The sequence below is a fragment of the Lineus longissimus genome, chromosome 17 (genome assembly GCF_910592395.1).
Source record: "Lineus longissimus chromosome 17, tnLinLong1.2, whole genome shotgun sequence".
Classification (NCBI taxonomy): domain Eukaryota; kingdom Metazoa; phylum Nemertea; class Pilidiophora; order Heteronemertea; family Lineidae; genus Lineus; species Lineus longissimus.
In genome coordinates this window covers 12,755,845-12,780,824 of record NC_088324.1, presented here as the reverse complement: position 1 = coordinate 12,780,824, position 24,980 = coordinate 12,755,845, and the positions used below count along the sequence as shown (strand labels likewise).

Sequence of the window (24,980 nt, the reverse complement as noted above, 5' to 3'; positions counted from 1 at the left end):
CAGCAAGAACAGAAGATGCTACAATAAGAAACATTGAAAGCGGAAAGTCATGTGATCAAGACACACACCAATGATTTATAGAAATGAGCGCACAAGCTTATTTTATAAGTACATGTACTTTAATACTGAATCAACGGGTACTCTCATTATTGGTTAGAAAATGATGCGTTCTACAGAAATTATTTGTACAGTCACTGCATTCAGATTTTACATATCAAGATGACCAAGTGAAGAAATGTAAATGCAGTCCCTCTTCTAAGTGGTGGTACTTTAATCATTAAAGTGTTAAGTCGTATTTTAACCTCAACCGTCGTGATTGATATCAGACTCAAAACCTAAACTTCAACTTTTTAAAACTTTGTTCCAACAAAAGTTGCCGAAAACATGACAAAAGAATACTTAATACTCTCTTAAAACTAACTTTTAAGTGTATTGCCCTACTTTAGAGTATTTTGGACCCAGATCCCTGAAGTGAGTTTGAAAAAAAGTCACACCTATGTCTATAACAGTAGAGTCCATAACAGAAAAATCACAAAAAATGTTTTTTTCTATTTAAGAAACCGAATGAAATTCGCTGATAAAATAAAAATTGTGAAAATAAGAAATATTCGCGAATCGTAACAATAATTAGGTCACATTTGGCGGTTTACAGTACCACGTAATGCATTTGTATTGGTCTGAATTTGCATTGTTTTTTTCACTAATTTCGAAGGAAGAGTCCAAGCAGCATCACCACCATAGGGGTAAAGAAGCTAAAAGAGAGGCGTGGCGCCCCAGCAGTAAGTATCACGCGGTCTATCCACCTCTTGATTTGAGCGTCTAGAGTGTCCATGGGGACTGGTCCGGTGAAGAGGGTCTCGTTATTGAAAGAAAGAAGACTGAACCGTTCCTCTGAAAAAGAGATCGGTTTCGGTTAGGGAATATCATGCTCAGAGTTACCTGAAATCCACAGCAACAGCGGTAGCATGGGTAGCGTAAGAAAGCCGGCCGGCCCCCAAGTCTGGTTCCGCCGTTCTCTGGGTTTATACGTTGCATGCGTGGTGTGGTCATCAGGATCACTGACTACACAGGTCTCCCCGATCATTTAAAATCCTGGGACGGGGAAAACGTCTAAATTCTCATCGCTAGAATTGTGGTATGTCTCGAAAATACTGTCTAAGATGAATCGATTGCTGCATAAATGTAGTACCTCTCTAAATTTTATCTAATATCACGATACGGCTCCAATGCAGTGGCGTGATCCATTCCATGTGCAATACCTTTGGAACATATTCCTGCACATGGAAAAAAGGCTACACTTTCTCAACCACTTAAAATGGTATTTTGCTTCCTGTTCAACATTAGTATGCATAGTTTTGCATATCATGACCCGGGAACACGACAACCCTTTTATTTTACTCACTCAGTTTTTGTTTGGCCATGTCGCGTAATTCCCGGATCTTGATTTCACCTATCTTGTAGGAAACAGCCTGTCCTGGCCAGCCAATGTATCTGTTAAGTTCATTCTCTATTTGGTGAGGAGGTAGGGCGGTGTAGTTGGATAAATACCCGGTGGCTTGTTCATAAGTCCAACTGAATAGGAAAATTGAATTAATATTCATTTGATAACTATGTTTGATGGAGCCGATTACAGAATGTACCTTTTGGGGCCATTTTTAATTTCAGTGGTCTTAGATTTGGACCTCATGCATGGTTTTGGCAGTGTGATTATTTTGGAAACAACCTGAAAAGAAATGACAGCGCATGGTCTTCACTTACACTTCCAAGAAATGCATCAGACTATCACAGACATGACAGAAGGCATGATCGTATAACTTTATTTCATACTCACTTGTAGTAATGTAAGCCAGTGTCGACTACCAAACGAGCTGCTCTATGGATTTCTGATGCATATTTACCGAAGCTGAAAAGGACAATAAATATGATGTACAAGACTAGGACCTAGAATAAATGGCTTCAGATCTATGGATGTAAACTTCTTATCGTAATGTTAAAACCTATCAACTCAATTTTTTGTAATCACACTACCCGGCTTTTTTTACGTATAGCCTCTTTCTGTAGCATAAATTATGATCAAGTCGAAATTGCCAGCCATCTCACTATGAAGACACTCTCCATACTCTCCATGTCATGGATACAACATCGCTACTCTTTCATACGGCCTCCTTTTCCATGCACGTTCCCTTCTTGTTGCTCAGACGTGCTCTGGATAGTCTTACCGACAGTTAGTTCAAGGTGTATCTGTTGCACAACAAGGTGTTTTTGTTTGCTTGCTTGAGGGAGATCCGCCTCGTTTCACGAGTGAAACGATAAGCTTCCGAAGTTGTTTATTGCGGCGTTTGATACTACATGTACACAGTACTTACAAATCATTTCCCTCATATACACCCATTTCTTCGCCAAGAGATTCAGCATAAAGCGCCCAGCCCTGAAAAGAAAACAGTGAGGGCATTGAGTGAGAGAAATGGACCACAGCGGCAGTTACGCCAGTTTTGGCCTAAATTCCCATTGTTTTACTGTCTCGTCAAAGGGTTATCGAGGCAAATCTGGACAATTTCGATCCCACGAAATGGCTTTAACGGGTGTCGATACGCCCAAATCGCCTAGGGGAAATACACGTAATGACCGTTCCAATCGTAAGGACCAGACTAACCTCAATATAAGCTGTGAAGAAAGGCCAGTTGTAAGGGACAGCGTAGTATTTCCTGTATTCGATCAGACGTCTGAAGAGTGGTAGATTGTTGCCGTAGTTATAAGAAGCCTGGGTGTGGTGGCCCGGCTCAGCCTCGTGGAGCGCTAATGCCATCATGTTATATTTCGCCCTGAAGTAAAACATATAAAGAGAGTCTGTCAACATTTTTTGACAACATAATTTTGTGATACTCCAACGACAAACACTGAAATATGGTGTAGCACGAATTGACGGAGGAAAGTGAGCCGAACTTCCACCAGGCCGCAATGCCATTTTTGATCACTGATAATCTTATTCTGGTCTCGTATCTCTCTTGCTACGTACCTGGTCTCTGGCTCGTAGACGTTTGCCCAGAAGATACCTGGTCTACTTCCATCAACTGGCGGCTCTGAATATCTACCAGTAGCTCCACCCGTATTTTCAGATTTTCGCACTCTGGAAAGCATACGAGAAGTACTTTGTTATTCTCTGTTCAATGTTTCCAAACCCGAACTGTTGCTGGACATACCTTACTTATGCTTCACGAACATACCAAGGACAAGAGTCGTCCCCTCGGCTATACAGGTGTCGACAGCCCTGCAACTGCCCGCGCAACCTTCCCGTAGTAAGCTACATAATAGTAGCTGCATTCGTGAAAAAACTACATTCCCTCCCTGATAAAGAGTATATATAATGGCTGGGTCATAGGCAAGCGGCTCGCCGAACAGGCATCTTTTTTTGCCCTGCTTGGAGAGCCGCTTGCCAAACAACTAAAAATCAACTCTGTTCGGCAAGCCGGGCTTGCCAAACAGGGCAAAAATACTACCCTCTTTGGCGAGCCGAGAGGTTACAACATGTTGGCCAATCAGAGAGCAGTGACGTCATATTCGAATTTATATGCGCATATTTAACAATGGCCGACTTCCCGCTCTCGATTCAATTTCTGTTACTAAACTCGGGTTTTGGTCAATAATCCATGAAGAAGCATGTACATGTACATGACTGTATGGATTTACAAAAAAGTCATAAACGTGATTTAACTGATAAGCATGTTAAATGCATTAGTGTGCATTTCTAAAGGCGTTTCACTGTAACTCCAGTGTTGCTCACCGTGTTGCCACGAATGATAATGAGCTCCTGGATGGTTGAATATGCATGAGTTCGGCTCTCCATCTAGGGCAGAAAAAAGGCGCTGTTTGGTAAGCCGGGCTTGCCAAATAGTCACTGGCAAGCGGGCTCGCCGAACAGGCATACGTGTATCAATATTGAACGAGTCACAACGAGTAGATGAAATAACCAGAAAGCGGATATATATACGATCTGAAACCATCGAGACATAATAACTTACTCTAGTTTAAGTTTTGGTACAGAGTCAATAGGTAACACGAGACCGAGTTTACTTCTGATTTTGTTCTCGATGATGTCTCTAAATCCATTCAACATACCCTCCTGCAGAAAGAAATGTATAATTGTATCAGTGATAGAACAAGGTGCCAACTCGAATTAATATACATGTTACGAGCAAAAATTGACTCGCCCGAATGTTTTCCTCAAAATAATTTCAGGGGGTGAAATGCACTCCTTACACCCCTAAATTTCACCAGTCACAAAAGATTGGGCGAGTTTTTGGTTACCAAAAATCTATTCTAAATTCACACGGTCGAGTCGATTGGGCACCGTGCAGAAGCGTTCCGTTCTCAGTGAATTCGAGATTTCAATGGAGCGTCGCGCTATACGGGAACGTGTACTTTTTTCTTAATTTGATAAATGGAGGTTTTAACATGAAGGAGGATGTGTAACATGGGAATTCACCTGACGGCATTTTCGTTCAATAGTTGAGCCATTCCTCAAAAATGATTCCTAATTCAAATTTACCACAATTTTATTTTAAGAAAAAATGTTTTTACCTCGGTCGTATAATGGTTAGCAGGATCAGCGTTAAGTTTGGCAATATATTCCTTTACAGATCCATCGAAGTTGTTGTCTCGCATTATCTGAAAAATTAACCAAGAATGCTTGCAAAAGCTTAACGAGAGAGATTTTTATTTTAACAATACAACCTGGAACCACACAAGTAGGGGTCGAGAACAGTGCGTATCCTTCCCAGAGTTACTGGGGCAGCGGTAGCTGCTGTTTGAAACCCCAGCTTGATTTTTGTGGAGACCGGAAAAATAATGTGGTATCCCAAAAGCGTTTTGAGCAGGGAAACTTTAACGAACATACAGTGTGAAACAAAGTATCTTGGGAGGCATCTCATAACTTTCTAACCTTTATCATCTTGGCTTCAATACTTTCAACCTCCTCGAGTCCCTTCTTGTGAATCTCCTCTGGCGACATGTCCATCGACAAATGCCATTTGAGACAGGCCTCATAGTACTTCTTCCCGTTGGGCATGGAGATAGCTGCCATGTTTGGGCGGAGATTCTTCATATAAGTCTGGAAATTTCATGAAATAACTCGTATGTTAAACTATTAAATAACTTCCGTCAAGATATTTCTACAGTGAAGGTTGGTAGCAAACCTTTCAGCTGATATTCACCTGACATTAAGAAAAGGGTCGCTAACTTCGGCCTGGCGCGAGAGGCGCGAGAAGAACGCAGTAGCGCTCATGGCGTAAGAGCGCCGCCAGTATAGCACAGACCTACATGTATACGGCACTTGCGAAAAAGAAAGAGGAAGTTTCAAAACGTTGGGAAAGATTGATAGTCCTTAATCAAATAAAGCACTGGATTGGCAAACAAACTTACGTTTACAAGGAAGTCTCCAAGTTTTTTGAAAGAGGTAAGTACGTTGTCCTTGATTAAAGTTTCTGCTTTTTGCTTCAAGGCGGTCTGGGCGCTTAAACGATAAATAAGAAAGGTAGAGATCCTAGATTGTATGTGTATATATATATGTGTGTTTATTGCTCCTTTAGTTAGAAGACAACAAATATGAGAACAAGGTGGTGTACAACAAGTAAAAATGAAAGTAAAATATGTACCAATAGGTATAGGCCGATCATATAGTCTGACGTCTGCCGCAGTATGGTATTACAATGAGAGGCCTATACCGTATGCTGAACATGCTCAGATCATCTAGATGATCACGCGGTGACCATCCAGCTTTCAGCTACAATTTTAGCAATGTCATATTGTCGGTGTAATCCAGTCCATCTAGCTGGCGACCAAGCAGCGTTTCGAAAACAAGAGCGGCGTTAACGTATACATTACATTCGTTCTCCACACGTTGGCGGGGTTTTCGTTGGTGCCGGTAGTTCTTCGTCATATTCTCAAACCCACTCGTCTTTGTGAACCAAATGGAGAAGTGTTGGATAAAGCCAGACTGCGCGGCCAACGTAATGTGTCCACAGATATCACTTTCGTTATGCGTTTCCCTTACCTTGCATTAACGGCTGCTGGCATTTTAGTGAATGGTGCATAGAAGAAGGTTTCATTTGGTTGGCTTCCGGCGAGATCATCAAAGCTTTTTTGTATGCCGCTCTGAAATTGAATAGTAGTAGCGATAGTAGCTCAGTCAGTTTCTATTGTACTAATGTCATCTTCGAAGAGCCGCAGAGGGGCGAGGCTCGATCGGTATTGTTGTTTTTCCCCCCGATTAGACTGACCCTCCCAAACAGAAGTCTGAGGAGGAGGTTGTGTAATCATCATGATCCAGGGCTGTACCGCAACTTGGCCATGCCTTCGCCACTGATGACAAGACGACACACGCTTACCATGGATTTCTCATGATCAGTGGTCCCCATATCAATAGCTTTCTGAAGGAAAACAATTAACTGGTTCATCTGGGCTGGGATCTTCTCCATACGAGAGATTATGTTCTCATAGTCCTTAGCAGAGTCTGTCCTCATCCATGATATGTACTTCTTCCACTCGGAGATTGGCGTTTCCATACTGTTGGCCGGGTTCATAGGGCCATAGCTTTAAAAGGAGATAAAATGGACCATTAAAACAAATCATACTACACCAAGTCAGGGTTTCCGCCAGGAATTTACGTTAGGGGGGGGCACAATCTGGGGGAAAAAAAAAGAAAAAAAATTTTTTTTTGGCTTGATGCCCGGAGTGATTTCAGAGCCAAAAACTCACGTGAAAAATCACCGGTTTTCCTACATGAATTTTTGAAAATCGGCAAAAGAATACAGTACATAGATAGTGATATATAAATATATGTCGTTGAAATGTTATGAAAATACAGCTGATGAATTCCCTCTCAAGTCGTCTGTTTGATACTGTCTGACACATCCCTGATGTTGTCAGTGACTGCGTGTGTCAGTAACCCTGCAAGTGGGAGGATAAGTTCAAACAAGAGAGACATAGGATCTCCCTTTACCGGCAAGTAACGTCATCGGTTCTATCTTGAGATTACTCTTCTTGAATTCAAGACTGGCTAAAGAATTATACTCACTATCTAAACTCATAACCCATCCGGTAATTTTCTAGTAAACTCTTGAGTACAGCAAAACTCATCTTGTCTTGACCTCTCAGTTTCACGTCTGCTAGATTAGTCAGCCGCGTGTAGAGTTCGTCTGCTTTTTGCTGAAAGAGATGTACAAAGCTCTCGCAAGTCCCCAGCACTGCACAAGCCTAATATTGTGTCTTTAAAAACCGTTCCTTACCACAAGTTTGGTCAAAAGAACTCATCATCATCAACATTATTGGTGACGACATTCTGGCCCACTTGTTGTGCTTTTGCCATTGGCATTGACTTAGTATCATACTCATCTGCAGTAACTTCAAAACTTCAGTTAAACCGAATGACTATTTGGTGTTTTGTGCAACATGTTGATTGCTATTGTCTGTAGTCTCGACGAAGTACATTTATAACAAAGACAAAGATATATTGACTTTGATGAAGTCAAAATTAGAAGGAACAACTATAGTCCATTCCGCAAAATACAATATCAAACACGGTTTTTAGCGGTTTCCTGTCGAGAAAAACGGGATCTAACAATTTAGGGAAATACTGAATTGTAAGAGATAACCTACCTTCCTCCTATCAAAAGCCGCGAAAGAATATTCTTCAACCATGTTCTCGTGTGCATAGATGCCATATTTTGAACCAAACTCCGGACTCTCAAGCAGCCGCCAATCCCAAAACTCATCTATAATCGCCTGGAGATCTGCAAGAACGTAACACCAATTTATCAGTTTGTGTGTGTGTGGGGGGGGGGGGGGGGTGGGTGGGGGGGGGGGGGCATTATTGACGATCATAAGACATTATGGCTGAAAAAGGCGAGAGACTTGTGGGGGGGGGGGGGGGGGACTCCGGACGCAAGGGCATTGTCCTCGTCCCTCCCCCTTACAAAGTGGGAGATGAAAATGAGGACGAAATCGAGCTGCAACGGGAGCCTATAGCTTGCAGCACACTGGACGCCAACTTCGGCGGCAAGGCGCGTCAGACTGAACGCGACTGAACGCCGCTCGACGCCAGAGTTGGCGGCAGTGGATCGCGCTCATAGCACACCTACTCAGAATTGGCGTCCAGTAGCGTCTTTTCCGCCACTTCCAAGAATCGTGGGGGCTGCCATTTTGATATCATGTGACGTCAAGACGCAAGCTGATTGGCCAAAGCCTCGCCGTTGACGCTGGTTGACGCCAACTCTGGCGGCGATCCGTAGCACACCTGGATTCTTCTTGCGTTCACTGGCGTTCAGACGCCGCTACAGGCGTCAAAAATCAAACATGCTAGATAGCTGGCGGCAAGTGGCGGCAAGTGGCGTTTGCCTGACGCCGTCCGTAGCACACTACGGATTTTTCAGGCGTTCAGGACTCTTGCGGCAAAAAAACGCGCCTTGCCGCCGGAGTTGGCGTCCAGTGTGCTGCAAGCTTTAGAGAGGAGCGGGGGATAGATTTCTGTAGACCGACGTGTAAATCAATTCCACTAATTGCTCGTGAACATGTACACCTACCTGCTGCTGTATCTCCGGTGACGCCATGGAATGCACAAACGAGGAACACAACAAATATACCCTGCCGCATGATGTTGATATGTCTGAAAAAAACACTAACATAGGTCAATGTCCGATGATGTTCAGGGCGTTTTACTCTCATGATCTAACCATATCACAAGGGAGAGAATAAGGATCACTGCGTTCGGTGTTCCGCATCTGTTGACCTCGGAATAAGAGGCAGCCGCGGGAAGCCTCAATATTTAGTCATATACATACACTGCTGATGGGACAGAAATGCGATGGGTGATAATTAAGGTCAAGGAGTATATCACCATGTAGATCCCAACAGCGTTCACAAAGTGACGGCCTCAATTCAATGTCACACTTGCAGAGCACCGAAAAATAATATAGTGTCTATATCAACGATGATGGAATAATCTCAAGGGCAGAAATATCATACACGAAAAAACGTGAGTGTTCCTTTGTCACGCTTCATTCTGATTGCTTATCACATGAAAACAATCAATATTTCAAAGGAGGTGGTCATCCCCCAATATTATGAACATGCCTCGAGATGAGCTATAAGGTTGCGAAGAAGATACACTACACCTACCTCAAGTTGACTGAAGCAAAATCGTGCCCTTCAGTATTGGCTGTATCTCAATGATCTTATTGACGGTTATGTACTAGACGTAAGGGACTTCTTTACATAGGTCCAAGTGAAAAATAGAGCAATATCCTCAGGGCGCTATGCTCACACTGTACGGCATGCCAGACTACCAAAGGAGCGAACCATTAGCTATCGGTAATGACCACTGATTCACCTACTTCTTGGTATATCTGAGACCAGTACTATCTGAATCAGTTTGGTACATCATAATGCGATAGGTTAGCGTTAGGCCTACGCAATATCAGTGTACTGTTATACCACATGGGGGTAATATACCACATGGGGGTGATTGAATGCCGAGATGATGATTATTCGCACTTCAGTTAATTGCTACAACCAAAGAATTCGTCCATAAGACCTTGGTGGTCAAGATGCCAAGATGTAGTGACATATGTGGGGTCGACTGCCAGAAACATCTGACCAAAAACTGGCAAGCTCACTTGAAAGTCAAAAAAAGTTGATAAACCTATCACATCGATCCTTGTTCGAGTCAACTAAAACATGAGGAGCTGCCGCCACACCGTACTCGATTATTAACCTTTTGAAGAGAAGCGGCGCTTATTTCTGACATCAAGTGATATTCATTAGTCTGACAGCATAGATTGTATACTCGAGGACTCTTCAGTTTATGATATGTTCTGAGGTCATTGGCCGCAATTGAAGGCATCGTAAGTGCTGGCCCAGACTGCTGAGTCTGTGGTGTACGTAAAATATGTCCTTATGCCCATGCAGTAGGAGGAAGCGTCGAAGGCCGCAACATCCTTGCAGCAAACAAAAGACAGCGCGGTTATATACCACTTGTTTTTTTTGTAAAGGCTTTGAAGGGCCACCTTATACACCTTTCCAGAAATGGGGCGCTGAGTGTCCGAAATAGTGATGTCATAAGGGGAAACTAAGCCTTATGATGGAGGGACAAAGGAGATAGTCATGGTTGACCAAGACACTTGAATGCCTTTGATGACGGACAAGGGGGAAAAAGTTAGTTCCAATGCAAGCCACCAATTTCGGGAAGCATGTATAGACTGGTGAGATGATGTGCTTGGACAAGGCTTTCTCCGCGACACTTGGCTTATTTGAAATAATCTGTGGCCAACAATACGCCTATGCGAAAACATGACGTGATAATTATATACGATCGTGACCAATGACAACAGTGACGTGGACATAAACATAATTAGCACATTTCGTAACCATACATAGCAAATCTTACATAATCATACATGGTATTAGCTCGAGGCGCACAGGCGAGTAGGCTAATGATTAAATGCAAGGGCAAAACGGACAAGATATATATACTTATGTACACAAACAGAGGGCACCTCTGTAACATGACCCCCCTTCGAAGAAGACCTTGTCCCAAACTCTGACTACTTATATGTATAGTATGACACCCTGATCACATTGCCCGGCCATGATGAGTCTAAAGTCCCGCAAGGAACTCAGTTGTGCGGCAGCAGTTTTCTTCCCACATGGGGACGGATTCACATCGACTGTGCGATATTCGATATCAGCACGGCTATGGTAGGCGGGAGGGGACATAAATCAGAATATATCGGCCGATTAATTACTTGCGCCGCGCGCAAAGGCCTCCCGCGAATGATGCGCCGCAACAATGCCCCGCAGGGATGTTATAAACTAGCTGGTCGTTCCTGGTTATAAAACGCTGTAGTAATTGTTTACCTGAGAGGAATACCTGATTGGACATATTTGGGGTTTGGTTAATTAACATATGATTGTGAGGGGGGGGGGGGTAGGGTTTTTGTTGTGGTCAATTCTCATCTTGATTTCTAAGGGTAAGCCTCGTTTAAGGGAACTCAGGTTCTTGATTATGCCAATGACTATTTTGTTCAATCCAATTAAACAGTTATTACAAAAACAATTCACTTTTAAATCTGTCTGACTCAAGTCTTCTATCGGCTTGAGTTAGGACAAGAACCCAAACACCCTCCCCCACGTTACAGTAGCTGTCGTTTATTTCATCTTTTGATATGATCATACATCACTTCCGTCATCTGATATTTGTTTGACAACTTCCGCAGGCATAGCACGTGTTCGTTCCAGAAACATTTTGCAGTTTAAGTCCACTGATACCTGTAAAAATCGCGCGAAGCCGTTTCAAAACACCTTGAACAGCGCAAGTGTGCGATCTCGATTGTTTCACGCCGTGATATCCTGATATGCGACCATCTTATCGCAAGCAGCCTCTTGTCCCACAATATTATAATATGGCAGCAACGTTGCCCTGTGTGCGGCAAGTGAGTTTACGCTCTTTTGAAATAAACTTCGCTTTATCAATAATAGCTCGTGGTGACTGTGGGTGGTAACATACTCCAAAAATAAGCTCTGTAGATAAATACACATAATTTGCAAAATTGCGCCTATAGTAGTTTTGCCTAATTGTATGTTAATAAATTAGCTCGAAGTGGACATTCAAAAAAAATTGGACAATTTCCATGTAGGCCAACACATATACGGGATGTTTGAGTGATCATCATGCCATCCTCGAGATGCCATCATACCACTTCATCAGAATTTTGGCCATACAATCTTGGTCGCAAGACCATGAATACTGTACTAAAAGCCCACTTCTCACGTGTCTAATATCTTTCCATTCCAACACGAAATTACACGGAGGTTGGGACCGACAAACAACCACCTCCAGCCCTGCCGTAGCACCTGTTTTCAAGACAGACATAAGACGAGGCAAATTACGATGAACTCCTGCCTCGGGGTGTGACTGAAAGCCTGATGTTGAAGGCCAATGTTCACGAGGAAATCCGTGGCCAACGCTGCATACAACGGTATGTGATAATGAGACAGACCCACACTACCATTTTCAGATTTGTGACAAAAATGTGCCAACTGGATACTGGTCGAAAGAGGAATTGAGAAGACTACACTGACGACCACCTCAAGATTAAGAAGAGCTACTTACGAATCTTTCCGCATCCCTTTTAAAACTACTTTCAAACAAATAGTTCTCACACAAATTCAGGAACGTGCAATGACCACATGGACCCGTAGCTGTAGCAGCTATAACCGGACCACTACAATGCAGTCATGTGTCATTGGGTCAGACCGACACCAGATCCCAACATGAATATCGCCAAGTACTATGGTATTATAGCTTGAGTACAATGTATAAAGAGAGTTGGCCAGTCAATTAGCGGGAGTCGAAGGCCACAGAGAGACAATGAATCAAGTGTAACACACTTGCCCTATTTATTAAACTGTCACTCGGAAAGATGAGCAGATGAGCAAATCAAGGTCAGAGGGAATACAAATAAATACTTGTGTCGAGTCATTAATTACAGCAATCATTGATCTGACGTCATCAGGCAGTGAATTTATTGCTACCATGATGGAATCGGCTTATTATGTGTACGGCGTTCTCTTTTTGCATGGACTGTGCCTGGATCGATGTGGTACCATCTTTCATCAACTTTGTCATAATCCGGGTGTCATCTTTTAAATCTGCTTGTCAGGTCTGAATAGTTGCAACAGGACATCCATGATTCGCTTATTAGCTATTTTTAGAGAAAGCAATTGAATATCTTTTTCCTTCAGTTAATTAGACATGCGCGTGTCTTTTGCACTGACCTTCCTGACAGATCTGTACTTGCTGTAAGGTATATTTTGACCAAAGGAAAGATATTGTGTTTGTCTTCTTGAGACAGCAAACATAAATTCCCGTTTGATATGTTTATATAACCCCAAACACATTGATCCTTTCATACCAAAATAGTCAAATCGGCCGCGGGGTCGTGCTGTTCAGAAGTTTTCCTTTCAATACGACCACAAGTTCGCAGCAACAGTTAAACATGAAATTTAACAATTTTCAGTTCTCAAAACGGCATGTAGTATCTACATGTCCTGATGAATTTATGTGAACTGACAAGTGGACATTTTTTGTAACCGGACGTCATGGACATTATATACACATGACATCGTTTCGAAAGACAGGTAGGACAAATATTGACTATATAGATCTCTGGAATCACAAAAGCAGATGTTATTGAGACTTGGCAAGAAAAAAGCAGGTGAAAGAGGCATTGGGCATGTAGAAAGGTATTTGAACAATCGACGACAAGAACTGTCCTCGATGAAATACATTTACATACTTCGTACGGCTCTTCGTAAGGATTGCGAAACCTGCCTAATGTAACATGCATGGATTGGGAGACCACTGGTAGCAAGGTTAACCCCCTACCCCGTCGGAGTGGGACCTGAAACTGCGTCTGTTAACCTCGATCCGGAGTAGAACATTGAAACATCAGAGACTGTGTGGTCGTCTGACGGAGTGAGGCAGTGGCGCCTGAGACTGCGTCACCTCCGAGGTGTGGGACAGTGGAAACACCAGCGCCTGAGACTGTGTCACCTCCGGGGTCGGTCGGAGTGAGGCAGTGAAACATCAGCGCCTGAGACTGTGTCACCTTCGAGGTCGGTCGGAGTGGAGCAGTGAAACATCAACGCCTGAGACTGTGTCACCTCCGAGGTCGGTCGGAGTGAGGCAGTGGAAATACCAGCGCCTGAGACTGTGTCACCTCCGAGATCGGTCGGAGTGGGGCACTGGAGACACCAGCGCCTGAGACTGTGTGGTTGTCTGACGGAGTGGGTAGTGGAAACCCCAGCGCCTGAGACGAAGCCGTCTGACGGAGTGAGGCAGTGAAACATCAGCGCCTGAGACTGTGTCACCTTCGAGGTCGGTCGGAGTGAGGCAGTGGAAATACCAGCGCCTGAGACTGTGTCACCTCCGAGGTCGGTCGGAGTGAGGCAGTGGAAATACCAGCGCCTGAGACTGTGTCACCTCCAAGGTCGGTCGAAGTGGGGCAGTCAGTGGAAACATCAGCGCCTGAGACTGTGTATCACCTTCGGGGTCTTAGGGTCGACTCCCGGTATACTCACTGAGTATTTCCTCTCCGGATGCACCGGTTTCCTCCTACAATATGGCCAATATAGTGTCATAAGTGCGGCCCAATAATAAGCCATATAAGAGCTCAGACGCTCCAGGCTGAGATCCATCCATAAAAAATAGACAGAAACATAGTCGGTAAACTCAGCTTACCTGCTATGTTGTTGGTTCCGGTGTAGAGCAGCGTTTTGATGCAAAGCGGTTGGGTTCTTTATGCCCACCCTGCAGGAGTACTCTTTCGTGTTAGCCGGTCCGCGTTACTTATAAGTTATGCCAGTTAAAGCAAATAGCATCTCAGAGAAGAAAATATTTACCGACAAGGTTTACCTAAAATTTGTGTTAACCGTACTACGAAACGACGTTACGAGCCAAAGGCCTGCTGGTGGTCGTGCCATTGATGTTGTGTTCACGAGAATGGAAGGTCATTGGTTTGACGAGAGCAGAAAAATCATGGTCTTATACTTCCTTTAAACGTAGCCGAGGTCTAGATCTTGATAAGATGCCGGCAAAAACCTTGGTGGTCAAGATGCAAAGGCTGTAGCAGCAACATTATATAGGCTACCATGACGATTTTTTTATTAACGAAATCATATACTGACGAATCTATCTTACCTGCAGGTTGAGGTCACAATAACGTGAGACAATAATAACTACTTCGTGTAATCACGTGCTTCGGTCTTATCATTTTGATGATTACTATTGGTATGTTGACCAAAACCTATCTATATATCAACAGTTGATAAGAGTAAAGTACACAACATGCCGAAGAAGCCCGACTACAGTATTAACCATGAGTTTTGGATCCCACGACATTTTCATGCACACTGTCTTATCGACGAAGGGTATACAACCGTATTTTGTACATATCACACGAGTTTGAGAATGAACTGCCTCAGCCGGATTCCTACCTTAACTCCAACGCTGCCGACACTAAACCTCCTGAGTGTAGTACTGAAAGCAATGACTCCTTGTGATATCAAATAGAGATGGAGAGCGACATTTGAACTTGTCTAATAGCAGCGAAATTTGACTACATTGCATAGAATCGTGCGGGCCGGATAAGATGCTATATAAATTGAAACTGAGGGAAAACTAAAACCATCCTTGTAAGAATACTAGTATCACAATGAACCCGGCAATGTAATGTAGCCAACGAATTGAAAGGCAGGAACATGTGTTTTACGAGATCAAAAGTGCATCATGAACTAAGGTACTACCATAGCTCATCGGGAAGATGTAATTACCATCTACTTTCGAACAGAAACTGACCCGGTTTCTTACCTTGGGCCGGAACGGTTCGTTCACCAACTGGGGTCAATGTGAGCAATCATTGCTAGAAAACAAATTGTAGGGATGAACGAATCCACTGCCAATGATCAGGTGGATTTACTGATGCAGAGTATGAGCATCCGACCTACCGCTGCAACAAAATCAAAGAAATGGTAGACCTGGAAAACCTTTGCCCTTGAACTCATGAAGAACTGCACACTGAACTTCTAGCGGTATTGCCTCCGTAACCTCCACCCATACGCGCGTTGTCAGGAAGCTGAGCTATGTCAATACATTGAGGGTCAAGATGAATCAATAGAGTAGGAGAAAGTTAGGTTGAGATATGAAGGATGGGTAAATGCCTCCCTGTTTGCCACAGCGGCAGAGTTGAAGTGGCCTAAGGGGATTTGAAATGGATTGATTGGCGAACATACCTTTGATTGCTGTGTCCACAACTAACAACGGTCTATCCACTCCACTTTATCCCACAAATTACTCTAGAAGCATAACCGTTCGTACCTTATATACCAAAACACTTCTGAATCCGACTGCATAGACGGTCAAGTAACGCACTGAGGGTTACTGTATCGAATCTCATAACTTGACATAAGACTTTACCATTATTATATCACTTTTATGTACTTGTAAACATACATGAATGATAGCAGGATTTACAAAAAGTTCAGCTAAAGTGGCCTACCCCTGTGCAAACATCGTGGGCTGTGGAAATGTAGCTGCAACTTCTTGTTCCTTCAATCGTGGGCATATGATTCTGACCTCAGTTGTAATGGATGCACTGAGAGACTATTTGCTATTGTGGTGCCACTCAACACAAGTTGGTCTTATGAGGACGTGGTCTGTACCTAGCTTTACAACAATCTACATGTAATTGCTATACCTGTTCCATCTTTTATTCCGTTGGCCAAAAAATTGACTGAACAATGCATTCAAAAATGAATTACGGTACTTTTATTGTTAAAAAATCTCTCTATGATTTTAATAGAAACTCTCGAATATATAATCTACAATCTAAATACTCAAGTATCTAATGTTGGCATTATGGTAATTACAAAGGTGAATACTAAAATGCATGGCACAGCAAAGCTCTTTTGCCTAATATACTCTTGTGGAAGTTAATGCAGAGTTGACATCATACAACAAAATTATACAGATTTTGTATTGTGAAGCAGTTAAAAGCTAACAGAATATTGCAACGAAGACCACTGCAAGCAAAAAAGTGAACAGGTTATAGAGAATGTTCTAGGTGGCTGGAATTGTCCTCACTGACCCTAGTTCAGTTCAACTTATGTTATTGGCTCATCCTGATGATAGAATGTATCCACTTGGTTCGATTTTCTTCATCTCTTTCACGCAGTCCTCTAACCATTGCAGTTTTAGAATTTTGGCATCTTTGAATTCAGAGTTTATATCATGGAGGTCCTGGAAAAAGGATGAACAATAATTTTTTTTAAATAACAACAAAATATTCTTGTAGCGTAAAGAGTGATAGCAATACAACTGTCTGAAATCTTTACGTACATCTTTGTCTTCATCAGTGAGATCGTCCACCAGGATGAATGTTGTGGTGTCCTCGACGGTCCGATGGATGTCGCCGTCATAGGTGAACAGGTTAAGGAAAACAATTGCCATCACACCCAAATCCACCAATGGTAGCTAACAGACAAACCCAAATGCACTGATTAGAGCAATGGAATATTCCTTCCAAGAATTTTCTCTCTGGAATATTTGGATGGAAGTTGATATAGGACCAGGTCACACAATCTTCTCCTTGATAACATACTAGTAGTTGGGCTACTTTTCTCATTACTGAACAAATAAGGACATCTAGGAAATAGCTTTAGTCGTTATTATCACTTAAAAAGGATATGCCATGATGTACCGCGTCAACCGTTTACAGGTCTCCGGGGCTATGTTGTAAAAGTGTATATTGACCCCTTCTAAGAAATTAGGCAGAGACTCATCAGCTAGAGTCGATGTCCTCACAAGCCCAGAGGTAGATGCTACCGGAGCATCTGGAAGTTCTGGTGTACTGCGGTCGGAGGTTTCAGGATCTGGTGTAACTTTTCTTTTCTTTTTCACTTTTCGAGACTGTTCGTCATCAGAGCTCTTTCTTCGTTTTGCAGCATGACGCCTCGGGAAATAATAGCTGTGTTTAATCAGTTAAGGTATGCTGGCACTAAAATCATGATTGGGATTGCCAGATGTCTAAAACAAGACCCCAATATCGCAGGTCTCAATATAAACATGGTAACTAGTGAAATATGAAACGAATGGATTGAAATTGTGAGGAAAGATACCACAAGTAGCAAAGAATAGTGAAACAAAATAGTATGAGCTTGGCACATGGAACATGCAATGGTAATGTAATACTACCAGTATCTTCCTGATATCTACTTTTTGAAAGGATACACGTATGTGGGAATTCCTTTGGAGACCAGGTATTTCCTGATGAGTCGCTCGGTCCCATACCAGTTGAAGCCTGGTGTGTTGTGGCCAATCCTGGGCAAGTGCACAGTCGCTGAAAATAAAAACAACTTCAAAATTTGAAATCTACAGTACTCCAATTCAGAAATGATTGGTTATCTTAAGCAGGGGGTCCAGACCCCATCAACCCCTGTCATGGATCGGTACTGCAAATAGATAATTGTGAAACGGTTCGAATTTTCTATCTGGTACAACTTCTAGAATGATGTTGTCCTTTAAAAATGGAAATCATCCTGGCCACACAAACCAAAGTTTGGAACAGACCAGACTTACATGTACAATACAGAAAGCCAGAGAACATTTTGTGACCTCACCTCTCTTTTTCGAAGCAAACTTGTATATTCTCTTAAGACCGTACGTCAGTGCTGATAACTTTATACCAGAGAGATTGTTCTTTCTATCACGGTGCTGGGCTACTATCAGCGCACACTAAAATGTAAATATTGTCTCACTTAGTCAGATTGTTACAAACAACTAACATGGCGGGATGCAGTGATGTGAGATGGTGCTGAGGCTGGTCTTGGTAAAGACTTGATGGCAGCTGCCAGAGACAGATGGCGTAGGTCAAACACACTTTTGATGGCTTAAACCATCATGTTGCAGTTAAGTCAAGTAACCTAACCTAAGATACCTCAGTCCTGACCAGCTCTTTCTGATGGCATTAATTATTACATTACTGTGTAATAAAATATAAACTTTTAAAATTTACTCTAAATAGCCCAGCCAGGCTACACTTACATAGTCTTTTCCTGTTGTTCTTGCCTCTATATCATCAATGCTGACCAGATGCACATCGCCCAGTGCAAGGTCTCTCATTTTACCAGCTTTCTCATACTGTTCCTCTGGCTCCAGAGATCGCGTTGATAGAGCAGTGAAGAGACCGCCACGTCCCCACTTTCCCGAGTCATCTGCGAATACAGAAGTTGTAATGTTACATGTTTGTAAATCTAAATCAACCCTTATACTTTGAGAATTGCTCATAGTTGCACGGTCTGAAGGTCTTGGGTTCCAAGCTCAGCCAGTGCCACTCATTACAACTGACCCGAAATTACCAAGAGTAGTGCCTAATGTGCACTCCTTAGCTCTTGTTCTTACATTTCCTGGCCTTTTCATTTCAAATCTACTCACCAACACAGTGTACAATCACAGCATCTTTATCCTTGGTATGTTTTTCTTTCGGATAAGTGACATCCCCCATCACATAATTGATCTGCCTCGGACCAACATCATTATCTTCGTCTTCTTCTTCAATGTCAGTACTGCCACTGTCCTCATCACTTTCCAGCCAGATGTTGCATGTCTCATAGTCATTCTCCGCCCAAAGCTTATCACTGAAACAAAAAGTAAAAATCATATGAGGAGTGAACATTCATCAGTTTAAAGGTGAGAGCAGTGAGTGCAGAAGACACCAACCTGAGGTTTGCCTACTTATGTCTGATTCCTTTCCCAATCCTCAAGTGAATTACTATTTCTAGTTTTGAATGTCACACTCTATGCACATTACTTATGTGCTCTCAGTATTGGCCACTTCACATACCGTTTTTTCTTCTGTTCCTGGGCTCTTCTTACTTCTTCCTCTTCCTCTTCTCTGGCCCTTCTCTCGGCTGCCTGCTTACGCTTTGCAGCAGCTTCTTCTTTCTGGAATAGAGACAGAGACATTCAGGGGTAAATGAAATGATACCCCCCATTCGTAATCTTGTTTAAAAGCCATTGCATAACAAATCAACTTCGACACGAAACTGGTCACAAGCTTAATTCCTCTTGGACTCGGACGCAGATCATAACAGTGGCATAGGGAAACATAAAATTACGAGCAGACGTCCGATTTCTCAAGGTTCGTGCTAGTCACAACTGCATGACTGTTTCACTTTATAAGCCTTTTCAGACACAAGCACATACCTTTTTCTTTCGCTCCTCAAGTTCTTCAGGTGTGAGTTGTTTCTTTGGCTTCTTAGGTAACTTTGGCAATTCAGGTAACAAAATCGGAGCCCTCGTTCCACGATTCTTGCGGGTGCTTCTGTCCTCAGTTGATGCCTCCTCTAGCAGTGCTCTTTCAGCTGGAATGGAATGAATCAAGAAATCACTTTCACCACTCAATTTTCAACTCCAAAATACTGGCATAGCCCCAACATCACTGGAACACACTTCAGGTTTCTTCTTATTTATAATTAGATTGCATTAAACTATGTTTCAGTCTGCATATGCTTTTAAGAAAGAGGCAATACTCAAGTTTTCCTCATTCCTGCCCACAGCTTTTGGTTAATCATCTTGAATGACCTGATGTGGATTCTTGTCAACACTGACACACTCACCAGCCAAGAGATCATCAAAAGCTTTCTGATCACCAGCACTTGGTTCTGTTTTATAGTCCTTCCCTTCAAAGACGTACATATTCTCCACACTCTCATCAGGCTCAACCAACTCCTGCCATCATGAAATACATAACATAAGTTTTACAACAACCCTATCAAAACTATATTAACAACAAACAGCGTATTTGACGTACACGTATGTGAAGAAGAGGACGTTTTGAGCTGCTTTTGCCATCATGTAATATTAGCACTGGTCACATATGCCCTCAGGTGTTCTTATCTCATGAAAATTGCTATCCAGCATTAAAGAAACGAAATCTATACGACTTGGTTATCTGTCAAAACACTTTTCTATCTATAAACAAAAGTTGTTGAAACTCACAGGTTCCTGTGTTGCAGCATCTGGTGGTCCCTCCTCCAACTGCCACTCCCCAGCAAGACTCGGCCCTAAGATTGCCTTAAAATCAATATCGGTGTCATTCTTTGCTTCAAACAATCGATCAACGCCATATTTCAAAATATCTTGTAACTGAAGGTTGTTTTCTGCGATGAATTTGTCTCTAGCTTCCTTGCTGGGCATCAGAGAAAACTGACCGCCCTCTATGACGGTGTTGGTGAGTTTCAGCTTCGCTTCGGCACGCCTGAATACGATCTCCTCGACTGTACTGCGTCCGATTAGGCGGATTACCTTGACAGGTCTGTAAGTAATACATTCAACATTAAAAACTAAAGCAGAGCAAACGATGGTTCAGTCGCCTAAAAGACCACTTCTTTGGTGACGAGCACAAGATATAGAGGCTTTCACATTTTCCAACTGTCAAGACTGTTTTGATGAATAGATACCTGGTCTGTCCAATCCTATGTGCCCTAGCAGCAGCCTGCAGATCATTCTGTGGGTTAAAATCACTATCGACAAATATCACTGTATCGGCCCCGGTCAGATTGAGACCAACGCCACCAGCTTTTGTGCTAAGCAAGAAGATGAATGTTTCATCCATCTCGTTGAAGTTCTTGACAGCAAGAAACCTCTCCTCTCCACGGACCGATCCATCAAGACGCTCATAGCTATAACCTGAAAGAGGATTTCAAATTTCAAAGAAAGGAAAGACTCTACATGTCAAATATTAGTCTTCCCGAAGACAATCACCCAAACACAGCAATTGATTTCTGCTGAGAATTGATTTTTTCATTCAATTAGACCTCTCTTATCCACCACTCCTGCAGTGTTATTGTTTTATGAATTGGAGTAAAGTGCATGTGTGCACGTAGTAATGACAGCTCACCTCTGTATCCGAGATAGTCCTGAATAATATCCAACATCCTCGTCATCTGAGAGAAGAGTAGGACCTTGTGTCCTCGAGGTTTGAGGAAGGCTAACAATCTATCAATGGTGATGAGCTTAGCACTGGCATCTACCAAGTGTTCACCCAATTCAAATGGTTCAGGCTCAACTCCTTGAAAATGAACTTGACAAGGTCAGAGTAAGAATAACATGAGATAGAAACGTTTATTATTATGGACTCGACTGATAGGTTCTAACTTAATTCAAATCTTATGAAAACTCAAAAATTTGTTGTAACTTATTGATTTATTGCAGGATTTTCTCAGCAGATCACACAATGAATGCATATTATATGTTATGTCCCACCATATACCCTTGAATCTGATGACAGGACAGAACAGATGTTTATCCTCCAATCCTGCATTTAACGACCAGGAATTTGTTGGACTTGTTGTCTGATGATCGTACCATCAAACAAGTATGGGTGGTTGACACACTTCCTCAGCTGCATCAATATGTTCATCAGGCTCGTCCTATTCACTGGGTGGGAAGTACTGTCATTGTCGAATGCCTCTGAAAAGTAGGGATAAGAACTATTTTAATCATACTTTGTCCAGAATACTTATATCAAACTGAGAGAAAATTCAAGTGTTGTCTACAATGTCCCAAACATGCCAAAGCCAAGCAAAGTTTTGATTGCACTTAATATCACTGTTCCTTTTTCTCTGCAACATCGACAGTAGTAAAGTTTGGTGAATGATATATCATCTCATAATCTCACCTAGGTCTTTGGTTAAAATAGCCTTATAGTACTTCTTCTGTAGGTCAGACAAGCCATGGTATAGCAGGACTTCAGATTTGAATGGCAGATCTTTGACAACTTCTGCTTTGATCCGTCGCAAGAGGAATGGTTTTAGGAGGTCATGGAGTTCAGAAACACCTGTAAATACACATGTACAAGTGCTGTTTTATACACAAAGGAATGGTGGCTAAGCTCAGAACAAAAACTGTAAAACTATGTCCTTAAAAGTTCTATAGAGAGAGAAGGCATAAAACCATTACGATTTCTGCTGTCAACTTTGAAAGCTTTCACATTAGCAAAACCAATGAAATTCGTCTATAAACGAAGATTTTACATCCCTGCATATTATATATTCAAATACCAAACAATTTCATTGACAGGAGCAGACAACCTACAATATCAGTTTGTGGCAGCAGACAATACCTTTTTCACTGGCATCTGTAAATGTCTGCACAAACTCCTCCTCATATCTGACTTTAAACACAACATTGGCACAAAAGGCAAGGAGAGAGTAGAGTTCTTTGAGGTTGTTCTGAACAGGTGTGCCGGTCAGCAGCAGATGGTGGTCAATCTCAAACTGCAAGGAAACAAGTATATTTATCTGGAGATTCCATAAGATACTTCAAAAGCAATTACCAAGGCTGGCCAACTTTCTTCACTGAAAATATGCACATTACAATATACTGATACTGATATATGGACTTCAATTTATGACCTAAACAGAGGGTGTTCATATACCTGTAGTAATGTTTGGTAGAGTAGAGATTTCTGATTCTTCAGCCGATGAGCTTCATCCACAACCAGGGTGTGCCACTTGATCTTCTGTAGAAATTCTTCATCTTTTAGGCAAATCTGAAACATGCACAGAGGAAAGAATAAGGCTTTTAGTGTTGTGGTTTGATTTGTCTGTGCAGGCTAATTGTGCGCAGTCTGGACACAAAGAGAACTTTTGAATCCATCTGAATCTGACAGATCTTCTTTTCTTGGAATATTTCGTAAGGCTACAGGTAGTTCAAAATCCTGTTTGTCAACAGTCACTCTCTCTATAACTGATTTAATTCCAAAAGTGGTCATTTCTATTCAATTGGCATCATCATCATCATATTTCTTCTTCAAAGACAGAATTTGTTGGTGCCCTTGTGTCAAAAATAAGGACATTCTATTAGTATTGGGTGATATGAATGAAGACCAGAATATGCTTTTACTTCAGGTTTTGTACAGATACATCAAGTGTAAATGTACATGATGTTTTAAGTGAAAGCATTTGCTAGTCTTTACTCATATCACCCATTGTCCCAATCTAAACAAACCTCATAGGTGGTCAAAAGGATGTTGAAATGAAACACCCCATCTTGTCTTTTCCTTTTCTTGATCTTATGTCTCAGTTCTGCCCTCGAGTCTTTGTCTCCAAGATAGGTCACAAGATTCAGACACGGTGCGAACCTGTTGGGAAAATACACATGATGGGAAAAATTTATTTATCATTCCTAATCATCATTCAGAAGCAATCTTTTGATTGTGTTACTGCAAATTCGCCATTTGAAATTGTCCCCAGTTGTTCAATAAACAGTTTTCAAACCTGATTGTGAAATTGTCCCGAAACAGTGTCTCGCAAACAACGGTCTATCAATTTCAAAAAGAACTAGAAACTTTAGCTAACCACATTTTGCACCTACTTCGCAACTTCAGTCTGCCAATTAGCAATCACAGACAGTGGGCACAAGATCATGTGGGGACCAGTTGACTGTTTGCTTCCGTGGAGGTAGACAAGAAACGCTATTGTCTGACATGTCTTTCCGAGCCCCATCTCATCACCAAGGATGCAGCCATGATCACGGTGATAGCGCTGGACCAGCCAATTGACACCATCAAGTTGATACGGTCGTAAGGTAATGTCTGAGAGTCAAAAATAAGAATTAGGCTTATGAATAACTCCCAGTGTTAAACTAGAAGTCTTTGTCAAAGTCTGCAAGTCCCACTCGAGGGGAAGCCAAAATCAAACATGCTCTTAGTCTTACTTTATAGTTAAGAGTACGAGTACCGGGTAGACAGTCTCCAGTTATGTCCTACTTTGTAATGAAAATGTCACAAAAACTTGTTTCTGAGATTTTTGCTAGTGCTTCGTAAGCGACATACAAATCCTGGCCAGTTCTGATCCAAAAGTCCATCGTACCGAACAATTGGACTTGCAATCCAGGGGACTTACATTTCTGTTACACCCAGTGACCAACACGTCATTGCAAAATACATCATTAGTCTGAGAGAAACTCGCATTTACATACCAAAGAACTGCTAAATACTTTCCTACGACAATTTCTCACCTTTCAACCCATGATCGACAAGTTCATCAGCCGTTAAATCGGAAAAATCGTGGATTTTTTCATCGATTTCTGTCAGTTTCCGTCTCAACTTCTCCATCTTGCTTCGTTCATGCTCAGGAATACGCTGAATCAGCCAAACAAACCCGTGCCCAGGGTAGCCGTAGAACCTGAACACGAGGTCGGACAAGTTCTTTTGGCGCGAAAACCCGGGCGGGAAATTCAAAAATGGACCCGTGCGGTAATGAGGGCGGGCGTATTCTCTCAGTCTCTGATTTTGTCTTTTCCACTCCTCAAACTACAGGTATCTATGCATAAAGGCTGAGAAAGCGACACATCATTCAGGACGACG

General features: G+C 42.3%; 2 protein-coding genes across 5 annotated transcripts; both read right to left on the bottom strand.

Annotated features, from left to right (window-relative positions):
• Positions 1–47: 47 nt before the first annotated feature.
• Positions 48–14,807, bottom strand: LOC135501239 (uncharacterized). 4 transcript variants are annotated; one of them, XM_064793239.1, is made up of 16 exons: positions 14,753–14,807; positions 8,577–8,659; positions 7,654–7,787; positions 7,073–7,203; positions 6,384–6,588; positions 6,050–6,150; positions 5,419–5,509; positions 4,940–5,107; positions 4,579–4,665; positions 4,020–4,120; positions 3,017–3,127; positions 2,654–2,822; positions 2,367–2,428; positions 1,832–1,903; positions 1,403–1,572; positions 48–891 (listed from the first exon to the last, which is right to left on the bottom strand). In XM_064793239.1, exons 2-16 carry the CDS (start codon positions 8,644–8,646, stop codon positions 701–703), a joined length of 1,863 nt encoding a protein of 620 aa, XP_064649309.1. In that variant the 5' UTR covers positions 8,647–8,659; positions 14,753–14,807; the 3' UTR covers positions 48–700. The 4 variants fall into 4 exon arrangements, with proteins under 4 accessions (XP_064649309.1, XP_064649305.1, XP_064649308.1 ...); XM_064793235.1 differs by lacking the exon at positions 14,753–14,807 and adding an exon at positions 14,468–14,562; XM_064793238.1 differs by lacking the exon at positions 14,753–14,807 and adding an exon at positions 14,294–14,388.
• Positions 14,808–16,371: 1,564 nt separating this feature from the next.
• Positions 16,372–24,977, bottom strand: LOC135501610 (chromodomain-helicase-DNA-binding protein 1-like). The gene is made up of 20 exons (XM_064793810.1): positions 24,632–24,977; positions 23,987–24,206; positions 23,621–23,753; positions 23,049–23,162; positions 22,734–22,887; positions 22,290–22,448; positions 21,977–22,081; positions 21,510–21,680; positions 21,070–21,298; positions 20,609–20,924; positions 20,227–20,338; positions 19,814–19,971; positions 19,452–19,552; positions 19,043–19,245; positions 18,653–18,822; positions 18,229–18,343; positions 17,840–17,948; positions 17,299–17,576; positions 16,949–17,031; positions 16,372–16,849 (listed from the first exon to the last, which is right to left on the bottom strand). The coding sequence occupies exons 1-20, from the start codon at positions 24,726–24,728 to the stop codon at positions 16,727–16,729; spliced, it is 3,150 nt and encodes a 1,049-aa protein (XP_064649880.1). The 5' UTR covers positions 24,729–24,977; the 3' UTR covers positions 16,372–16,726.
• Positions 24,978–24,980: the final 3 nt, after the last annotated feature.

What these genes read in the sequence shown, in the direction of transcription:
- LOC135501239 (XM_064793235.1), bottom strand. Translation starts at nt 14,535, where the DNA reads ATGGCACGACCACCAGCAGGCCTTTGGCTCGTAACGTCGTTTCGTAGT. An exon ending in TCTTCACAGCTTATATTGAG is followed by an intron (nt 2,429 to 2,653) that starts GTTAGTCTGGTC and finishes TTTTCTTTTCAG; the next exon opens with GGCTGGGCGCTTTATGCTGA. An exon ending in CATGGCCAAACAAAAACTGA is followed by an intron (nt 892 to 1,402) that starts GTGAGTAAAATA and finishes TCTCTTTTTCAG; the next exon opens with AGGAACGGTTCAGTCTTCTT.
- LOC135501610 (XM_064793810.1), bottom strand. Translation starts at nt 24,728, where the DNA reads ATGGAGAAGTTGAGACGGAAACTGACAGAAATCGATGAAAAAATCCAC. An exon ending in TGGCAGACTGAAGTTGCGAA is followed by an intron (nt 23,754 to 23,986) that starts GTAGGTGCAAAA and finishes TTTTCCCAACAG; the next exon opens with GTTCGCACCGTGTCTGAATC. An exon ending in TCCTTTTGACCACCTATGAG is followed by an intron (nt 23,163 to 23,620) that starts GTTTGTTTAGAT and finishes TGCATGTTTCAG; the next exon opens with ATTTGCCTAAAAGATGAAGA.